The 16,237-nt window shown below is 43.7% G+C and overlaps 1 protein-coding gene across 1 annotated transcript; it reads right to left on the reverse strand.

The window, feature by feature from the left end:
* Positions 1 to 3,097: 3,097 nt before the first annotated feature.
* On the reverse strand, positions 3,098 to 5,261 carry LOC131325293 (uncharacterized). The gene has a single exon (XM_058357488.1). The coding sequence runs from the start codon at positions 5,131 to 5,133 to the stop codon at positions 3,289 to 3,291; it is 1,845 nt and encodes a 614-aa protein (XP_058213471.1). The 5' UTR covers positions 5,134 to 5,261; the 3' UTR covers positions 3,098 to 3,288.
* Positions 5,262 to 16,237: the final 10,976 nt, after the last annotated feature.

Below are 16,237 nucleotides of genomic sequence, written 5' to 3' on the forward strand. Positions count from 1 at the left end.
ACATGTCTATTGAAAATATTAAAAGTCTATCCAACATGAATATTTAACGTGACACAATTTCATTGATTATTAAAGAATGATGACAACTCACTCAATGACCAATATGACAATGCCAAATTAAGATGTGTATAGTGTTATTCAACTATTGCGCATAGTTGACCTATGTGTGTACAAAGGTCATGTACTTTCGAATTTTTTTTATAGTTATTTTCTAGATATTGAAGTCCTCACTCTTAGTTCTATGAATAAAATGAAAGATAAAACATCACAGGAATAAAATTTCGCTGAGTTTATTTTTTCTCTACCAATTCACGGTCAGATGACTGGAGTATCAATCCTTTCAGCTTCACATCAACAAATTGAAGATTTACCTTTGTGAGATCTTATTTTTCTTTTTGAAAAAGTTACTTATTTTATTAACTGGAATTCATGCCGCTGGGGACGACAATAGTTGCAAAGGTAAAGTGAGCCTAGCGGGCAGGCACCCGCCTCCATTTGTACTTTCCTTTTTTTCTTGTTTTTTAAACTTAAACAAATAGGAGTAGATTTTTATTTATTTCTTATCGGTCTTACTATTGTGGGCTGACGATAAATACACTAGAAAATAAAAAAAACATGTAATTCTGTGTACTTTTTGCACAATTTAATAGACATTCACACATGTATTATTATCAGTCCATTCGGCTGATTTTATAATTTTCCATTTCTTATAACTTGGATTAAACAAGGCTTAATTATCCATCCTCAAACTCATCTAACTTAAGTATTCATCATTCATTTTTTGAACAGTTATGATTTCATCCTTGTTTTTTTTTTATACCAAAAGTACCCCTAAAAATGAGACCAAAACATAATCTTTCTCATCCCGTCCCACGATTTCCGTTCAATCTCTAAAATTATGGATCCCAAAAATTCGGGTGGAATTATATATAAGTAAGCATATATATATATATATATATATATATATATATATATATATATCTCTCTCTCTCTCTCCAAAGTCTTCCATTCGTCCTCCATAAACAATCGCCGCCATTCACACGTCCTCCGGTGGGCGGCGATCCACTCGTTGTCCGATGTCTTTCGCTCTATCGTCGCCGTTTCCCTCCTCCCTCTCGCCGATCAATCATCCTCCGTCGTCATCAATGAAGCCGACAAAAATCTCCCTTCGGTACTGCTGCTGTCGACCGATTCCCTCCTCCCTTTCGCCAATCAATCATCTTTTATCGTCAATGAAGTTTAACGGAGAAGTGGGCATTATCGTTGTCGCCGGAGCAAATCTTCAAGATGTAATGATTTGAAGTTGTTTTTTTGTTTATATGGTTTGCGTATTCATAGTTTATTAACCATGAATCGGTGATTGAATATTCATGTTTTTTTTCTCGTTTTGTTCGTTGATTTTTTTTATTTATGGCTTGTTTGGGTATTCTTACCATGATTATTAATAAAGGTTTCCATGACGATACACAGATTGAATGGTTTTTTGTTTATTTGAACCATTTACCATGAAATATTTGTTCGAATCATGGGATATTAATCGCGTCCACGTAGTAATCGTCATGGTAATTTAACCATGTAATGGTTTGAATGTCATGTTATATATATTTTTACAGTAATTTAGCCATGTTCCATGTAATAAGATCGATGAAAAATATGACTTTCTGTTATCTGGTTGGCCAACTCAAAGAATGAAAAAAAAATGCAAATATATGGTCAACTTATCATGTTATATTCCTAAAAATAAGTAATCAATCATATTGAAATTTACCAAATCTCATTGAATTAGAAAAATAATCCAATCCAATCCCACTAAATTGGGAAACAATCAAATCCAATCCCACTAAATTAGAAAAGCAATATAACATTGAATTAGGAAAATAATCCAATCCAATCCCACTAAATTAGGAAAACAATCAAATCCAATCCCACTAAATTAGGAAAGCAATACTCCCTCCGTCCCTTTTTAAGTGTCCTGCTTCGTAACTCCAACTTATTAAAAAGACATCATCATTACACCTTTCACATCAACTTTTTCCTCCACTTTCCCTACTTACCCATCATCATTACACTTTTACTCACTAACTTTTCAAATAAAATCTACTTTTAGGGACAAAATAGACAATACACCAACTTTTACCCCCCTAACTTTACAAAATGGACACTTATTAAGGGACAGCCTAAAATGAAATACTGGACACAAAAAAAGGGACGGAGGAAGTATAACATAATATATGTATATCATAGTGAAAAGGGTAAGAAAGGTAATTCACACACTAAAATGATGAAAACATAAGTATGAAAAAAGGGCGGGATAAATTCTTACATGACATAAATAAAGAGGATGAATATTTAAATATTCCATTAAACAACTCAACACAAAAGTGAAAGTACCCGAAAAATAGGCGAAAGACGAGTTCCCTGTCTTCCTTTTCCATTGCCAGAGCAACTCCCACCTCAATTCAGCCCTTTGCCTACTCAAACTACAAAAAAAAAACCCATTGTTTTGCTGATTCACTTTTTCTCTAGTATGCACTCCAAACACCTTACTCCCTATTTAGTGACGTGATTGAGGATGTGTCGTATTTTTATCAGTTGACCTCAATGGGTATTAACTTCACCGGTTGCAAAAGTCGGTGTTGAGAGGGTATTTTTCGGTTATGAATTACGTGAAAAAATAATCGTGAAACCGAATGAATAATCAATGAATAAGTGATAACATGATTGCATACGCACATAGAGAGAGAATTTTGTGAGCATTAACGAATAAGTGATGAAATAGGTTACTTTTGCTATCATGTTTCGAAATTCTTAATTTGATTCTATCACGCTAACTGTTTTGGGACAAAGGTACAAAAAAATAGATATGCTGATGCCCAACCTGATTCGATGTCCAACAGTATTTTGCTTCTCAAAAGAGCATACATTCGTTTTTAGTCATCCGGTGTGGATAATTCTATGCACACACCCATATTACACACCCACTCACGTCTCCCACAAAAGATTGAGCAGGCGTTTGATGTCGGTGTGCATAGAAGAACTCACTCGTGTTGCTCTAACAATTGAAACAACAATGTAACGACGATCAGTTGGGTTGCTGTTTCTGGTTTTCTTTACTTAGTACATTAAACAACCAGCCCATACAAAAACATAAATAAAATTTACTGAAAGGCTGAGAACAGGAATCAAAGGAAGTTGAGATGAGTCTTGTGAGCTTAACATCTGGAGTATGTATTTCTCTATATCTATTTACTCATGTTTCAAGCTCTTCATCATTTAAGCTTACAATTCTTACCTACCACCCTTGATTGATGCAATTTTCTGTAGCCTAATTTGCTCTCTAAACTTGGCTATAAACTCACCAGCCTTCTTATCAACCTCATTGGGATCAAGCTCTTCACCATTGGCAATCTCAGATTGAGCTGCTGCTGCTGCTGCTTCTTCTTCTTCTTCTTTACCATTGGCAATCTCAGATTGAGCTTCTTCATCTTCCGAGCTCACTTGAAATTTCTCAAACTCACTCTCTGAATCCACTTCGGACTCAACTTCATTAGTCTGGACGTATTCTCGCCTTTCTCCATTATGATGTTTGGACAGTTTTGATCTTTGCTTTCGAGGAAAATTATCAAGATTCTGTCTTGATTCAAACTTGTCACAACTAGTCTTCTTTCCCACCTTGCCCTCCAAATGATCCAAGTAAATGTCTCCCATTTTCGGACCTTCCAAAACATTTTCACTTGCTCTAATGGTTCTAACTGATTTTCCCCTCAGAAAAGGCTTGACCGGGGACTTGGGTTTCTCCTCAGTTTTCCATGATTCCACACCCCAGTTTCCTCTGCCCATTGGTTCCTCCCTCTTACTCTTACTAAAGCCCTTCAATTTCTCATCGCGCTTTCTCTGCACTTTCATCTCAGACAAGGATCCAATGCTGAATCCCCGCGTTTTCATTGTAACCGATGATTCTTCACGGATTCCCTCCAAGCCTTCCTTTTCTGAGCCTTGAATTTCCTTCGGACATGGATCACACTTTCTCTGCGGTTTCATCTCAGACATGGATCCAATGCTGAATCCCCGCGTTCTCATAGTTACCGATGATTCATCACCATTTCCCTCCAAACCTTCGTCTTCTGAGTCCGGAATTTCCTTTGAACACCAGGGTGAAGGCTTAGGACTTGTTTGGGAGAAAATTGGGGACCAAAAAGAATGTGAATTGATATGGTCAGATTCAGATTTCCCAACTGATACAAAAGTATTACTACTAATCTTATCTTCTCTCACTTCACTCCTATATGATCTTGAATCCCCACTGGAGGAAGTTAAGGAAACAGTTTCCTTGAACTTCTGATCCAAATTTATGGGAGTTAGACCCCTAAACCCAATTTTACCAGAATCCTTACTAGAACCCTTGGAATCTGAACCAGACCCATTTCCCTTTAAATATTCAGGAATATCATGGTCTACAATTCTTGATCTCAGGCTCCGAACAGGCAACCCTAAGGGTTTATAATAAATTTCCCCTTTAGGTTTTTCACCCCATTCATCAAGAACCGAGTTTTCCTGAGAAACAAACACTATGGACTCACTGTTAAAATACAGACAACACTCTGTTTCGCTCACCTTTTTCTCATCCATAAAAGCAGTTTCTAAATCCTTCTGGAAATTTAACGATCTGGGTTTTCTCCACTCGCTTTCCAAGTGCTGAGATTTCTCAGTTTGAATCATTATTTTCTCATCAAATCCATATGGGTTTTCAAGCCCATTTTCCAAGTCCCGGGTGTTTCGATTTTGGATCATTCTTTTCTCATCAGACCCATACGGGTTTTCATACACATTATCAAAAATAGACGAGATATGCGAGATCCCGGACAAATACGTTTGAGAACTATCCAGTTTTGGCTGAATTTCGCGGTCGATTTCTGCGTTTTTCCGTCCAAACAAGCCATAAGATACAGCAATGCCAATGAATAGGAGGTGAAGAAGTTCCCATAGCTTGGTGAGTATAGTTTGGCTGATGAATTCAGGGGCTTGGGAAGGGAAAAGAGGAAGACTAACAAGAACTAATGCAATGAAGAGAGATTTACAGAGGAAGACAGAGTAGGACTTACTGGGGTTTGATTTTGGCTCTGGATCCGCCATTGATGAGCATACGGGCCTCTTCCGAGTTTAGGGGTGTGAAGAACGTAAAGAAGCCTTCGGACCAAAGGTAACTAGGTTATGGAGATAGAGAGAGAGAGAGAGAGAGAGAGAAGAGCAAAAAGTGGTGATGGGTTACTCGTCAAAAAGAAGAGTGCAGAATTCAAAAAGTGTACTCATTTTACCGTTTGTTGAAGATGACGGTAATATCCTTACACCTATGTTGGACATTTTAACATTCTATTGGACTTTCACCATGCGATTGGACTTTCACCATTCTTATTTAGTACTCCTTCTGTTCCTTTTTAAATGTCCTATTTCGTAACTCCAATTTATTAAAAAAACATCATCATTATACCTTTCACATTAACTTTTTCCTCTACTTTTCCTTCTTACTCATCATCATTACACTTTTTACTCACTAACTTTTCAAAATGAAATATACTTTTAGGGACAAAATAGACAATGTACCAACTTTTACCCACTAACATTACCAAATGGACACTTATTAAGGGACAGCCCAAAATGGAATACTGGACTATAATAAAGGGACGGAGGGAGTAGTAGTACTACATTTTTAATCCAAATAAGATTTTACATATTGGGAGCTAATTTATAAAGTAAACTAGTGCCACGATTCGAATAATTAATACACGCAAATAAATTTTGGACTTGCAATTTTATTTTTTCTTCAAATTCAGATCATCCCATAAATGATAGAGTTAAAACTTTTAATGAATCTTCACAATTTCCCTAATGTAGTTTCTTCACTACAATGTTGAAAATTCAAATGAGATTTGGAGGGTTTTGATATTGGTATTCAATTGAATGAGCCAATAAACAAACGTTGATGTACCAGTAAGAAAAAATTATTGTTAAAGAGAATTCAATACAAATGGAAGGATTTGATTACTGGTCATTCTTTTCAAATTAAAGGATATATTATATTTTATGGTAATCTATCATGCCTTCCATTGAAATAGGAAAGGTTTCTCAATCGTAGAATTTATGGAGATAGATTTCAATGGTTAAGATTTATGGATGGATATATGTAAGATTTAGAAATTGAGCTCCCTCATTATATAGATTATAAGTTAGAAAATAATTTTCACACTCTCCTTTTTCCTATTTACACTCTATTTATTATCTTTATCTACATAAATTTTCAAGATTGCCCGTGGATGTATGAAAAAAGAACAAGATAGTAGATCCATGTGGATTAAAAAAAGAAAGAAAGTGTGAATTATTAAAAAAAGAGGGTAAAAATTACTCTCTCGTAAGTTTTGGAAAATAATAAGTTTTGGATCCTTTTGGGTCCATTTTGGAGACATATGTGCCGTCGACTTAATTTTTAAAAAAAAAGGAGAAATAAGTGGCTCACAAAGAATGGAAAGAAACATATTTCTATTCGATGATTACTATTTATTGTCTAGATCTCAATTGAGAACGTCAACTTTGTCAGGATTCAGTATGATCGAATATTGATGAGCAATCATTCTATCACTAAGCACCTATCCAGTTCCTGAAGGCAATACAGATCTCTCTCTCTCTCTCTACCTTATCTCCGGAGCAAAACCAAAGCTTGATCTTTTGGCCAGGGGAGGGGGGCCGCCGCCCCCTCCTTTCCCCTCCTCCCCCTCCCGGCTCCCCCCCCCTCTCCCCATTTCCCTCCTCTCCCTCTCCTCCTCTCCCCTCCGTTTTTCCTGTTTGGACCCTCTCCGTTTTGGGTCTGCCTTGTGTTGTGCTCCGGCAGATGAGTCTCCGGTCGGCGGCCTGTGTACTCATTTTGTTCCGGCTCCTCCTTGGTTCCCAGATCTGGTTGTTGTGGCCAGCGGGTTTTTGTGGGCGGTGGTTGTGGGTCGATAATAAGGTGTTATGGGATTTGGGGGTTGTTTTTCTTTTCTGTTCTTCCGGAGTATCCGGTTCTTCTCCGACTAGTTTCCCCAGTTCGGTTGTGTTCCAGTTCGGGTTTTCCCCGAATCTGGAGGGTAGAGGAGGTGGGTGAATAACATCGCTAGGGTTCGGTCTCCTCGAAGCACTGTCGTATGAGGCTTCCTCAGATTCTCCGGTGTGCGGCGGTGGAATAAGTTCGTGGTGTGTTCAGCTTCAGCGACTCGATCCGACAGAGGAGCGTGCAGATCTTCAGGCGCCAAGGGTGAATCAACTGTTGGTTCGCTCCGGCAAGAGAGCTGTTTTCTCTTTTGTTGTTTCTTAATTGTTGTTGCTTTTTCAGATTTCAGTTGTGCTTTGTTTTCTACGGGTTTGAGCTGGGGGTCCGTTAGGATTCTCTACTACCTGGACCTAGATTGGTTCCTACTCTAGGCATTTTTTTTTGCCGGTCCTGCTTGTAGAGTGTACCTGTGTCGAAGTCTTGGTAGTTCCTGTACCTTTTGATGAAATATGTATTGCCTTCGGGCTCTGAAATGAATTTGACATTTAAAAAAAAAAAAAATCATTCTATCACTTCAAACACTTTTATACAAATATCTATACAAATTCACTCATATTTATATTGGGACCTACACATGCTACACCTCTAGTGTATTTGGGCCCCGCAAAAAAATGTGAATGTATGTGTAATTGTTTTTTTTTTTTTGCTCAACAAAATATATGTGTAAATGTTTGTGGTTGAATAATAATTGTATCGATCAATACTACTCTAGAAACAATTCTCTGTTCTGGAAACAAAGGTTGGAACATTACATTGAATATTACAACTTTGGAGTGCAACGAAACGTCCCGTTTTAGCCTTCATTCACGCAGGTCAATGCAATCAATCAAGGCAAATAGTACTGAAGGTGAAGAAAAAGACACGCAACCCCTCTTATCTCTTCCCGATCAAATCGTTTGGACATCTCTGGAACTGGGAAGTAATCACATGAATAGTAGAAAAAGAGACGAACCTTTTTTTCCTTTTTCCCGAATCACAAATTTTCCCTATCTAAACCCTTCATTATGTAAAATCTGCCGACCGCAACCATTTGGGAGCTAAATCGGGGAATGTGCATTTTGCATTTTCAGATTTTGGGTGTTTGGGAGCTAAAATGAAAATTCATTCTTGAAGAATGCGTTCTTAAAATCATACCGCACAATATACACCAATATTTTGAGAATAAGCCGTGGAGGGGATTTTGAAATATGATTATTTATTCTCTGTTGACAAAAATACCAGATTCCTGTTGACCTTTTAATAAAATTCCGTACGCATTATGTAGGGGTTCGATTTGACGGGACCTTGGCCTGGGGTTAGGGTTCTCCTTCCGCTGGTTCGTTCTCCTGCTTCTGGACCTGCAACAAGTCACTAGGATTGGAATAGCCCAGTGACCCTCCGACGATCAAGTCAGACCTCAGGGGAGAATGTAGATATAGGGTTAGGGAAGAATAACATACCTCTTCAAGATGAGCATCCCTTTGTATTTATAGACCTAGGTTTGCTTGTCCTCCAAGCTAGCGCGTGAAGGGTACACTCATGTAACCGCCTCGGATGATGTCAAATATGACGACAAGAGCGAAAACAGTTACAGAGCACATGACCAGATCTGATCATGATGATTACATTTGCCACGTAACCCTTCTGGTCCCCCCGGTATAACAAACTCTTTTCATGAATTCCGTGGAAACGTCCATGCAAATATATTGCATGTTGCTGGCAATTTACCGAGGTTGGCACCGAAGGATCTTTACCGAACGTTTAACCGAACAATACATCGCAGTCCATTTGCATTGACCTGCGGATCGGACCCTCACGGGACCTCGGTTAATGGTGTCTAGCACCGTTACCTGGCTTGGAACCGAAGCCACCACAATAGCCCCTTAACTCTCTGATGCATCGGCTCTTTGCTTCAGGGAGTTAAATCTTTTCCGTGAACCATCATGCTTTGACTTCCAATACATAGATCGCCGAAGAGAAAAACGACATCGAAAATTATCAGAACGCCACCCCCAGTTTTCGAAGCCACGTGTTGATCATCGCCGAGGTACAAGGAGTCAATAGCTGTCTCGGCACGTGCCATACCAGTTGATTGGTACGGTCCGTCCTTTCGGTGACACGCGTCAAAAACCTAATGGCTCGGTGATTTGGCGTTCTGACCTGGTTGCTGAACTTTCGCTCTTGTCCGTCGGATGGTGCCATGCGTCAGAAATCCATCGACTCGGTGAGCAACGCTTCGTTTCCCACGCGCCCCCTTAAACCGTCCGAGTATATAAAAAAAAAGGGAGAGAGAGAGAGAACGGGAAACCTCTCCTGATTTTGAAGTCAAACTGCCGCCGCCGTCGCCTTCCACCTTTCTATCGAGATTTTGAGCGTTTTGGTCGAGGATTCTCATACGAATTTGAGGTATGTCGATCTCCTTGCTTTAATCTTCATGTTTTGACCATTTTTTCCAAGTTTTTCGTCGTTTTTTTTATGTGCATTACGGTTGAGCAACCACTCGCCGCCGTCTGGCTTAGGGCGGCGCTAGATTCTTCCGGCGCTGTTCATGTTTTTCCCGAGGCCTAAATTCATCTCGAGACCTAAATTCATCCCGAGACCAAACTTCATCCCGAGACTATAAGAGTAAATTTCTAGACCCTAAGGACTCTTCCCGAAGGGGAATGCTCTTGAAGGAATCGAAGCCTGAAGATCCCGAGGAGTGATGACCATTCCGTCCTGAGCACTAGACCTTGGTTTTCCCTGAGCATATAGCTAACGGGTTTTTGCATTCTTTTCGTTGGTTAGGTAGGGGCGAATGGTCATCGAGCTCTCCTCGGACAACTCTAGTAGTTTAGGCTCTTCTCCCGTTGAAATTCCCGAGGATATTCGCCAAGCACTTTGGATCCGAGCGTTTTTTCGGACTCCAATTGACTATATTGAACCGCTTGAACCCTTGAGAGCTCCTCATGAGGTGACGACATTCGACCCCCAAGAGATGGAAGCCCCAAGTACCTCAAATCAAGGTCCGGGTCCATTTGCGGGTGCCCCCGAGGAAGTTCGGGGATGCAGGAGGGCGATGAGGCCATGCCCATATCAGAACCAATATTTTGACGGTTCCTCGGCTTCTTATGCCGAATTCAAGAGGGTTTACAGCATTCCTCATGATGTTGATGTCCGGCTTCTACCGAACAGCGACCCTAAGGATCTTCCTCATCGGGAGGGAGCACTGATTTTCCCTTTAATGGCTATCACCGAGGGGGGTGTCAGGTTCCCCCTCCATTAGTTCGTCTGAAGGGTTCTCCGAGCCCTCTCTCTCACCTCTTCTCAGCTCACGGTGAACTCTTACCGGATCATTACTAGCATCATAGAGCTGAGGAGGCAATACAACATTACCTTTGGACTCGAGGAGCTCTTCGGTGTGTACTTGGTTGGAGTTAACCGGGAGAGCGATCGGTATTACCTTTCCTGTAGGACGGGATATGACACGTTCTTTATTGACCATCTTCCCGACTCCAAAGAGTGGGTGAGCATTTACGTATCGGTTACCGGAAACTTTATGTTTGGGCCCGGGGAGAGCGTAGACACCGCCACCATGGTTCAATTCGAAATCGGAGCTCCTGGTCAGTAGAAACCTTTATTTATTTATTTTTAGTACATATGTTGCATGTTCTTTCCAACTTCATCGTATACTGATTCTTTCATTGCTTCTCTTTCAGCCGAGGGCATTGTTACAGAGCTTCGGGAGAGGGCTGTTCGGGCACGGATAACAGCTGCCTATGCCATTCCTATTACGAGTCGGTATGCTCCTGACCTGCTTGGGTACAAATCAACTTATACCGATTATTTGAAGAAGAGGCCGAGGCAGCAGGGTGTTCTTCGAGCGGGACGAGGACGTGGCCGAGGAAGGGGAGAAGGAAGGGGAGACGGAGGAGCTGGGATGCCAGAAGACGAAGTAAGTGATTCTGGTCCCTTAGGCACAATCCGAGAGGAGATCAACTGGGAGACCCCAGAGAGAACGGGACTCAGCGACGAGATGAGCGGTCGCGGAAGGGAGGTTCTCAACCTACGGCGCCAGAGGCCACGGGGACGGGGCGCAGGCGTCGTGATTGGCTCGCCGGGGGCCGAGACCTTGAGGGTCATCCCGGTTTCACCGCATGAGCGTCTGGAGAAGAGGGCTCGGACTGAGGGAGAGGGCTTTGGCTAAGGGAGAAGCGGGGAGCCAATCTTGATAGAAGAAGAAGGAGTCCAAGGAGGCGAGGGAGATGTGGAGAGCAGGGGGAAACCGACACGGAGACCTGTGTTCCAGCAAGAGAGGTCCCGTGGGCCCCCGAGGTTCGTCACTACGCGGGGCGGCTAATTCATCATGCCAATAGTGTATCTGCCAACATTGGGACAGCGTTTGAGCTGCTTCGGTCGTGTATACTTCCGAAGGACGCCCGAGCTGTCAAGGGATATACCGAGGACCTAACATGAGAGATAGCACAGGCGCTTTTGAAAGTAAGTTACTTTTCTTTGACCTTTTCTTGATTGAAAATTGGAGTTTGATCATTTTTAATTGTGTTGGTAGGCCGACGCTTGGGCGTTGGTGGTGCACGACAAGTGTAAGGCACAAGAGAGGGAGATTGGGGAGCTGAAGAAGGCTCTCGGGCAGAGGGACGACGATCTGAAGATAGCCCGGGAGACTTGCGACCTCTACTTGGCGGATTTCCAGAGGTGCGACAGAGAACGGATAGCTACTGAGGGACGAGCAACAAAAGCCGTGGAGGACGCTAATACCCTGAGGGTTATTGGGGCGCGGGAGGTCGAGTTTACGAGGAACAAGGGCTACGACGAAGGCTTGGATGCAGTCGGAGTGGAGTATAAGAAGCAAGTCCGAGAGATTGAGACCGAGCTCTTCAGAGATCGATTCTTGGACGGACTTCGGTATGGCCATGAAGCCTTGGTAAACAAGCTTAATTTGTCGGAAGACTCTGCGCTACGAGCCGTGCCCCAGCCTCCTCCCGAAGAGCTCGTATTGCCTGAGGAAGAGGATGAGCAGGTGCCGATCTCGCAGGAGTTGCAAGTGCCCGAGAAACAAGTTGATCCCAGTGCCACCGCTCCTGTTGATGCGTAGCCTCCATCCCTCTTATCTCTGTAGATACTTTAATCTTTTTGATTTGTCATTTGACTGGACGGCTCCGGACATTTGGAGTTTGCTGTTCCAGGGTTTGCAAATATTTGATATTGAGATGGGAGCCAAACAGTCGGCCGAAGGTATTTTGGCAGTTGTGAATGAATGCTTTCTTTTCCTGAATATTATCTTTGGAATGCTTGTATGAAATTATGTTTGTTGCTTAGGTGATGATCCCCCTACGTCGGTGAGATTTGAGGGTTTGTAAAAACAATTGTGACCGAAGCATTAACCGAAGCATTTTACAAAGCATAAAAAGATGTTCATTCAGGAAAAGACGGTTTGTACCCTGCGTTTCGGTTATTCCTTCTACGAAGCCCCTGTCTTGGGAGGGTCGGAAGGGGCCGAATGATATAATCCAAAGCAAGTACGCATTGAATTTTAAGTTTTCATGCCCCTGCTTCGGGTTAGGGTGACTCGGCTACCTATTTAGGAGAGTAGACGAGTGTCGTGCAAACTCACGTGTATACTCATGAGTTGGTAAGACTGCTAGGGAGTTCGGGCTGGGGTCTCGAAGGTGAGATGGCATCGGCCAGGACCTTCGGAATGCAGCCGAACCGAGCAGCGAATGACTATAGGTGGGTCGGTATAAGGGGCTCATTAAAAGCCGAGTATCCTTAACGCCAACGACCGTAAGTCCAAACGATCACTAAGATCGGGGAGACTTTTTAGGAAGTTTTGCCCGAGGGAATTACCCGCAAGAAGACATAACTCCAGAAGTCGCAAATAAAATGGTCTGATTGATAATGAACCGAGTGAAATGAGGTAAATATCAAAAACAGAAAGAACAAACACTGGCAAGAAAAACAGTTCTCATTGACATTTAATTTGTACTGTCATTACATAAGCAAATTGTCACTAGAACGAAGTCACTTAGATAAAACTGAGAGAAAGGAGAGCGACGGATCCGAGGGGCCGAGAGGCTGCTAGCCATAGAATTTCTTCCGGTTGTTTGCGTTCCAAGTTTTAGCAATGGGAGAGCCGTCTAGCTTTTCCAACCTGTAATTTCCTGAGCCAAGGTGCTTAAGAACTCGGTAGGGGCCCTCCCAACTGGGCATTAGCTTTCACTTTTTGGACTTTTCCACCACCTTTTTCCAAATGAGATCATCAGGCTTGAACGACCTAAGGCGGACGCTTCGGTTGTAGCCTTTTGCAACCTCCTGTTGGTACGACGCAAGCTTGATCCTTGCGTTCTCGCATTCCTCCTCGGCTAAGTCGAGATCCGAGGCGATGCTGTCGTTGTTCACCGACTCGTCGAAGTTTTCTGTACTCATTGTCGGGAGCCCGACTTGGAGGGGGATGACCGCCTCCATTCCAAATGCCAAGGAGAAAGGAGTGCGACCGGTGGATCGCTGAGGTGTAGTACGGTAGCCCCAGAGCACCCTGGGTAGCTCCTCGACCCATTTGCCTCGGCGTGACTTGAGTCGTCGCTTAAGTCCGAATGAAATTGCCTTGTTTGCAGCTTCGGCCTGTCCGTTACCCTGGGGGTAAGCCGGAGTGGATGTGTCCCATTTGCCGTACTCGTCTAATAGGGCTCGGTATTTCTGACCTATAAGTTGCCGTCCATTGTCTGTGATGATGGCAAAAGGGACACCGAAGCGTGAAATGATATTTCGCCAAACAAAATGAATGACGTCTGTTTCTTCAATGGTTACCAAGGGTTTAGCCTCAACCCATTTTGAGAAATAGTCTGTGGCAGTTAGAAGGAACTTAAATCCTCCTGGAGCAATGGGAAGCTTACCAACGATATCTATGCCCCACTGGGAGAAAGGCCATGGACTGGTGAGGACTAAGGTCCCGAGCCGATTGGTGGATAATGAAGGCGAACATTTGGCATTTCTTGCAACGCTTGACGAATTCTTCGGAGTCGTTCTTCATTGTTGGCCACCAGTACCCCTGGGAGATGGCTGGGTGAGCGAGGGACCGCCCACCGGAGTGACAGCCGCTGTCGCCGGAGTGGAGCTCTTCAATGATGCCTTGTACTTGGTGTGGATGTGCAACTAGAAGATACGGGCCGGTGAAGGACCTTCGGTAGAGCTTTCCGTTCGGATTGAGCCAGAAGAGAGCGGCCTTGTTGTGGAGTCAGTGAGCGTCCTTTTTGTCTGTAGGAAGGATGTCATCTCGCAAGTAACCGATGATCTCGTCCATCCAGCTTGGGCCAAACTCTATGTTGAGTACCTCTTGATCTTGCGCTTCGAGTTCAAAACTGGGCTTGTCAATGGAATTGAAGGAGATAGAACGATGCCCTGCGGATGAGCAAGCCGAGGCGAGCCCTGCAAGGGCGTCGGCGTGGGTATTCTATTCCCTGGAGATGTGTTCGACTCGGATGGCTTTGAAGTTTTTGATGAGCTGGATGGCGGTGTTGGGGTAGGTACGCATGCGATCATCCCGAGCTTCGTATTCCTCGGAGAGTTGGTTGACCACCAATTGGGAATCGCTATAGACCACGAGTTCTTCGACACCCAGGGCTTCGGCGGTCTGGAGCCCTGAGATCAGTGCTTCATATTCGGCCTCATTATTAGAGGCTGGGAAGTTGATGGAGAGTGAACTTTCATGCAGAACACCGGAGGGGGAGAGAAGGACGACGCCTGCACCTGCGCCTCTGCTGTTGGAGGCGCCATCGACGTACATTTTCCAAACATCTCCGTAAAAAAGTTGCCAGGCTGTGCTAGGGTTAGCTTGGAGTACTGCCTCGGTGTTTGGAGCGGGAACCGAAGAGGGAATATTGGGCGGAGTAAGTTCGGCGATAAAGTTGGCGAGCACTTAAGCTTTTATTGCTGTCCGAGGCTAAAAATGGATTTCAAAATTGGCAAGTTCTACGGCCCACTGAGAGATTTGGTTAGAGAGATTCGCCTTTCGGAGGAGAGACTTGAGTGGGTACTCGGTGAGGACGGTGATGTGATGTGACTGGAAGTAAGGGGCGAGTTTTCTTGAGGTTGAGATGAGGGCAAGAAGGAGTTTTTCCAATGGTAGGTAACGTGTCTCGGCGGGGGTCATCGTCTTACTCGAGTAGTAAATTGGTTGGTGTTCCCGTCCTTCCTGTCGGACAAGAACAGAGCTTATAGCGTGCTGGGAGATAGCAAGGTATAGGAACAAGTTCTCTTGACCCCGAGGTGTGACGAGGAGTGGGACGGTAGATAGGTAGGTCCTCAACTGCTGGAGGGCTCGATCATAGTCCTCTGTCCAATTGAAGCTCTGTCGGCTGCCCTTTAAGAGGGTGAAAAAAGGCTGACATTTGTCGGAAGAGCGATTGATGAATCGATTTAGGGCGGCAGCCATGCCTGTTAATCGTTGAACATCTTTCTTGTTGTGAGGGGCCGAGAGTCTTGCAATGGCAAGTAGCTGAGCGGGGTCGGCTTCAATACCGCGTCGGGAGACGATGTGGTCGAGAAATTTACCGGAGCTTACGCCGAAGGCGCATTTCTCGGCATTAAGACGGAGCTTGTGCTGTTTGAGAATTTTGAAGGTTTCAGCGAGGTGAGCTAGGTGATCGGTGGCGACCACGCTTTTGACCACCATGTCGTCAATGTAAGCCATCATGGTGTCACCGAGTAGGCGCTCGAACATCTTGGTTATCATTCGCTGAAAGGTCGCTTCGGCGTTTTTTAGACCGAAGGGCATAACGAGATATCCAAAGATCCTATGGGGCGTGATGAAGGCCATATTTTCAACATCGCCTTCACTCATGGCAATCTGGTGGTAGCCACGGTAGGCATCCAAGAAACTAAGTCGGGTGTGGCCGGCTGTGGCGTCGACAAGCTAGTCAATCCGAGGAAGGGGAAAAAAATCGTTCGGGTAGGTGTCATTGAGGTTGGAGTAGTCAACACAGACTCGCCATTTACCGTTCTTCTTTTTAACCACTACGGTGTTGGCCAACCATTTTGGGTATTGCACTTCTCGGATGCCCTTTGCATTTAAGAGCCAGTTGACTTCGTCTATGATAGCTTCGGAATGGATCGGGGAGGATCGCCGCGCTTTTTGCACAACGGGACGTTTAGCCTGGTCGATGTTGAGCTCATGGCAGA

Source organism: Rhododendron vialii, chromosome 1a (genome assembly GCF_030253575.1).
Source record: "Rhododendron vialii isolate Sample 1 chromosome 1a, ASM3025357v1".
Classification (NCBI taxonomy): domain Eukaryota; kingdom Viridiplantae; phylum Streptophyta; class Magnoliopsida; order Ericales; family Ericaceae; genus Rhododendron; species Rhododendron vialii.